Consider the following 3,840-nt stretch of genomic DNA (forward strand, 5'->3'; position numbering starts at 1 on the left):
GGGGGGGATCAATGTGAAGACTTAAATTGACCAATAACAATAAATTAAAAACAATTTCTGCTAGACCAATACAGATCAATTAAAATAATAAATAAAATTAATAAGACCTAGATAGGAGACGGGCTTTGTTCTTCAAAGTGTAATAAAATAACAAGACTATCTTTGGAAAAAAAAAAAAAAAAAGGGCATAATGTTTAAAATAATGTTTATAAACCATATATAATTAATAAAATTAATTAATTAAATTAAGCAATTAGAAAAAAAAAACAGCACCATGCCTGTATGTATAGTTTAATACAAAGGACCGAAAAACCAATCACAAAGAGTAGGCTACTTTCTTCATTTAAAAACATGATACAGTGGGATGGGGAAAAACCGCCATAACATCTTTAGACATATTTTTTTCAAAGTTGAACTTGCATTAATTTTACATGGCTTTCTAAACATGCCGCTCTCGGCAAGACGCAAGTGCAACGCTGATAGATGTCCCTCTAGAAAATGTGATAAATATGCGTTCTGTGTGAACGGCTTGGCTTCAGTTTTGACGTAAACATCTCTACACTGATGCTCTCGTTTTCCGCAATATGAATGAACAACGTAGCAGCGCCACATCTAGTGGGTTCAACTGGATAGGCTACCAAAAGCATTCAAATGCAATCAATGACACATACATCGTCATTGCATCTCGTGCGCCACTGATAAGGCTGCCTGACACAGACCTTAAACTCAAATGCAACGGTTTTGCATTCGAATGTGGATTTAAAAAATTTTTTTTTAATTTTTTTTAATTCGACGAATATTCAAAATTCTTTTTGACAGCCCTAATAGACAGACAGATAGCAACACTGATATATTGCGCATCCCTATTTTTATCCTTGTGGATGGTAAAGACAAATATGTACAACAACCACTCACATTTTCTTGTTAAAAAAATAAAAAAGTAAACAATGTCAAATTGTTAAGGTTAAACTTTTAGAGTTTCACATTAACTTCATTTTCAAATATATTATTCACAACTGTCCATTTGGGTAAAAAGGTTTTGTCAATTAGCTGTAGGGTTGGTGAAATCCAGTACGCAATGTACAACGTCAACGGATGTGCATGCCGTTACACGACACCGGTCACATGAGTTTAAAGGCAGAGTGAGGGATTTCTGGTAGCCAATGTTGATATTTGAAATCACCAAAACAAACACGCCCCTACCCCAAAAGGGTCTCGCCTCTATTCTGATAGCTCCGCCCCACATATACGTACGCAACCCAGGCAACGATTAGTTCTGTGAAACAAAGCAAAATCAATGTTACACCGTGTCTACGGACGTGAGCGGCGCAGCGCAACAAATCCCCAACAGAAAACTGGTGCCGGGTTCTATTTATGACTTGCTGACACAAATTTCAAATGGTTTTCAACAGTCGTTTGAGCGCGTCCAGTGTAGGCAGATTTTAGCTGTTGTAGACACTGTTACTCACCTATTGAGAAGAAACAAAGCAACCTTGGCGTCCGATCGCAGGCCTCCGCTCCTTGAGTTCTCTCCAGCGCTGGAAAGCTGATCCGATATTTACACGGGTCCTACTTCTTGCCTTATCATTCCGCAGACGTTTTCCTCTTTTGTTTTTATCCTCCATCTCTATCTTTCTGTCGCTCGGCTCGGCTAATGTCCGTCCCATGCACTGAACGCGCTCTCCTCCACTTCACGTGTAGACATGCCCCTTATTGCTGATTGGCTACAAGTTTGTTTTGCGATTCAGCCCAAATAAGTTTTTTTAAGTGCTTTTGAAAAATCACTTACTCTGCCTTTAAAAGTCGAGATGAAGAAGAGACACCAAATGGATTAAAAGTACTTTTTTGACTATTGCAACGATTAAAAATAATCAAGTTCATCAGAAGACGGAGAGTCACATTTACAAAGTATTACACCAACCCAAAAAAACAGGCCAATTTGTAAAAAAATTAATTATCCAGCTAGCCAAATTTCTCATAGGCAACTAAAATATCCTTGAGCAATAAAAGCAAATTCAAATATACAAACACACCAAACTAAGACCACCTCTAAACTTACTAGTAGCATTTGTGAACTGCGCTTGAAAGCTAAAAATACTCCCAAGCAAAGCTTCAGCCTCCCTCACAGTGTCACATGTAGCCAGTCGACTTGAGTTTCACATATCAAATCTTAAGAATATGCCATATTAATCACTACATAAGAGAGCAACACTAAAACCAGACTTATACAAGCTGACACAATTTCATCCAATTGTTAACACCGGCTTGGGTGTAGACCAAAAGCTGTAATTTTATTCCTATCGTCCATTTTACTGACATCACTAGAAGTGTGACTCAACTTCCACTCTAGTGTGAATACAGAGAGTCTTGGCCTTTGTTGCGTCTCGGATCCAGTTGCATTTGCTTTATTACACCAAACATGAACTGTGCACCATGAGAGTCTTCCTTTGATCTGAAACAGGCAGACAAATTAATGCATTTTATTATCAAATGTCGCCCACCTGCCTGGCCTGCGGTGTCTGCAGCAGCTCGTGAACCATTTAATCCAAACGGCGAGAATCCAAACCAAGTCGTTCGGCATAACACATCAAGATATTTACTTTTCAGATCCGAGGACAATCAGCTTGGATTTCTGAAGATGTGGCAACGGTGTTTACGCTCATTCACTGATAGATTCCAATGGCATGAACAACTTACAATCTCAAAGACACAGATTCACTGCTTTGCTATGTGGAAAACAGCGTCCACTTAAAACTAGGGAGTGCAAATTAATAGCAGGACTGGTTTAAAATAGAAACAATAGGTTTGGGCTTATATAGGCAGAAAGGAGCATCTTTCATATTAAATACAAACTTCGTCAAACATTAAGCACTAATTTCTGTATTAAAATTGAACTTAACTAATGTTACCGATGCAATGTCATTTGTTCAGTAAAACTCAGCATTATTATTACTTTTTTTTTTAACTAGATAAGGTTGCAAAACTGACCAGAAGACATGATTAAAATAAATAAAGCAATACAATTTATAAGAAAATATTTCTATTCATCAGTGGAATTCCCATGGCTTTTAAGAATTAATTTTCATGACTTTCCCTGACCTGAAAATCACAATTCTAAAATTCTAAAAAGCCAGTTACTTTCAACCAAACTAGACTGTCTGCCAGCAGACTAAGACACATAAAACAAGTTATTTTGTTGCATTACCTACTGTGGGTTTAATTAATGGCTTCATTAGCGTATCAAGTGCTTAATAAGGAAGGCAACGACGGCAAAGGGCTGGGATTGGTTCGCTACACCGAAGTTCCTGCTCGCTTTGAGGGGAATTTGTTCAGCTGAGTGGGTGATTTGCTGTCAGGCAGGGAAATAACTGTCGCCTGCTGCTGACTGCTAGCCTGTTAGCACTGCTTATCCAGCCTCGCGTTGCGGTCGACGCGGGTCTTACCTTGTTGCTCTGGTAGTCTTCAAACGCTCGCAGCGCGCTGTCAGTCAGCTTGACGTGATAGACGGAGATGTTGCTGCCATTGCTCACTCTTCCACAGGACAGTCCGTAGCACCGCTCCTCTTTTAACGTCGCCATCTTGCTCGCACTTCCCACCACGCTCACGCGCCTCTGCTGTGAACGCAACAAGCAGCTCGAGAGAGCTGAGGATATGATTATTCATGAGGCGTGAACTACGTACAGGCGGGAGGGGGCGTGGCTTCAGGGCTAATCATGAGAGGGATGACCAGCGATGGGAAGTCCGACTCATTTCCGCGAATCGGTTCTTTCGAGTAGTTCGTTTCAAAGAACCGGTTCTGAAACGATTCCGCTGTTCTTTTACATTACTCTCTAAAAAAAT

The 3,840-nt window shown here is 39.7% G+C and overlaps 1 protein-coding gene across 1 annotated transcript in view; it reads right to left on the bottom strand.

Annotated features, from left to right (window-relative positions):
• Positions 1–3,578, bottom strand: part of LOC107586435 (RNA polymerase II elongation factor ELL-like) — a 65,466-nt gene extending 61,888 nt beyond the window's left edge. The window contains exon 1 of the mRNA XM_016273803.1: positions 3,444–3,578. Within this exon, the coding sequence (XP_016129289.1) occupies positions 3,444–3,578 (135 nt within the window). The remainder of the gene's footprint in view (positions 1–3,443) is intronic.
• Positions 3,579–3,840: the final 262 nt, after the last annotated feature.

Source organism: Sinocyclocheilus grahami, unplaced genomic scaffold, assembly GCF_001515645.1.
Source record: "Sinocyclocheilus grahami isolate Dianchi unplaced genomic scaffold, SAMN03320097.WGS_v1.1 scaffold81.1, whole genome shotgun sequence".
Lineage (NCBI taxonomy): Eukaryota > Metazoa > Chordata > Actinopteri > Cypriniformes > Cyprinidae > Sinocyclocheilus > Sinocyclocheilus grahami.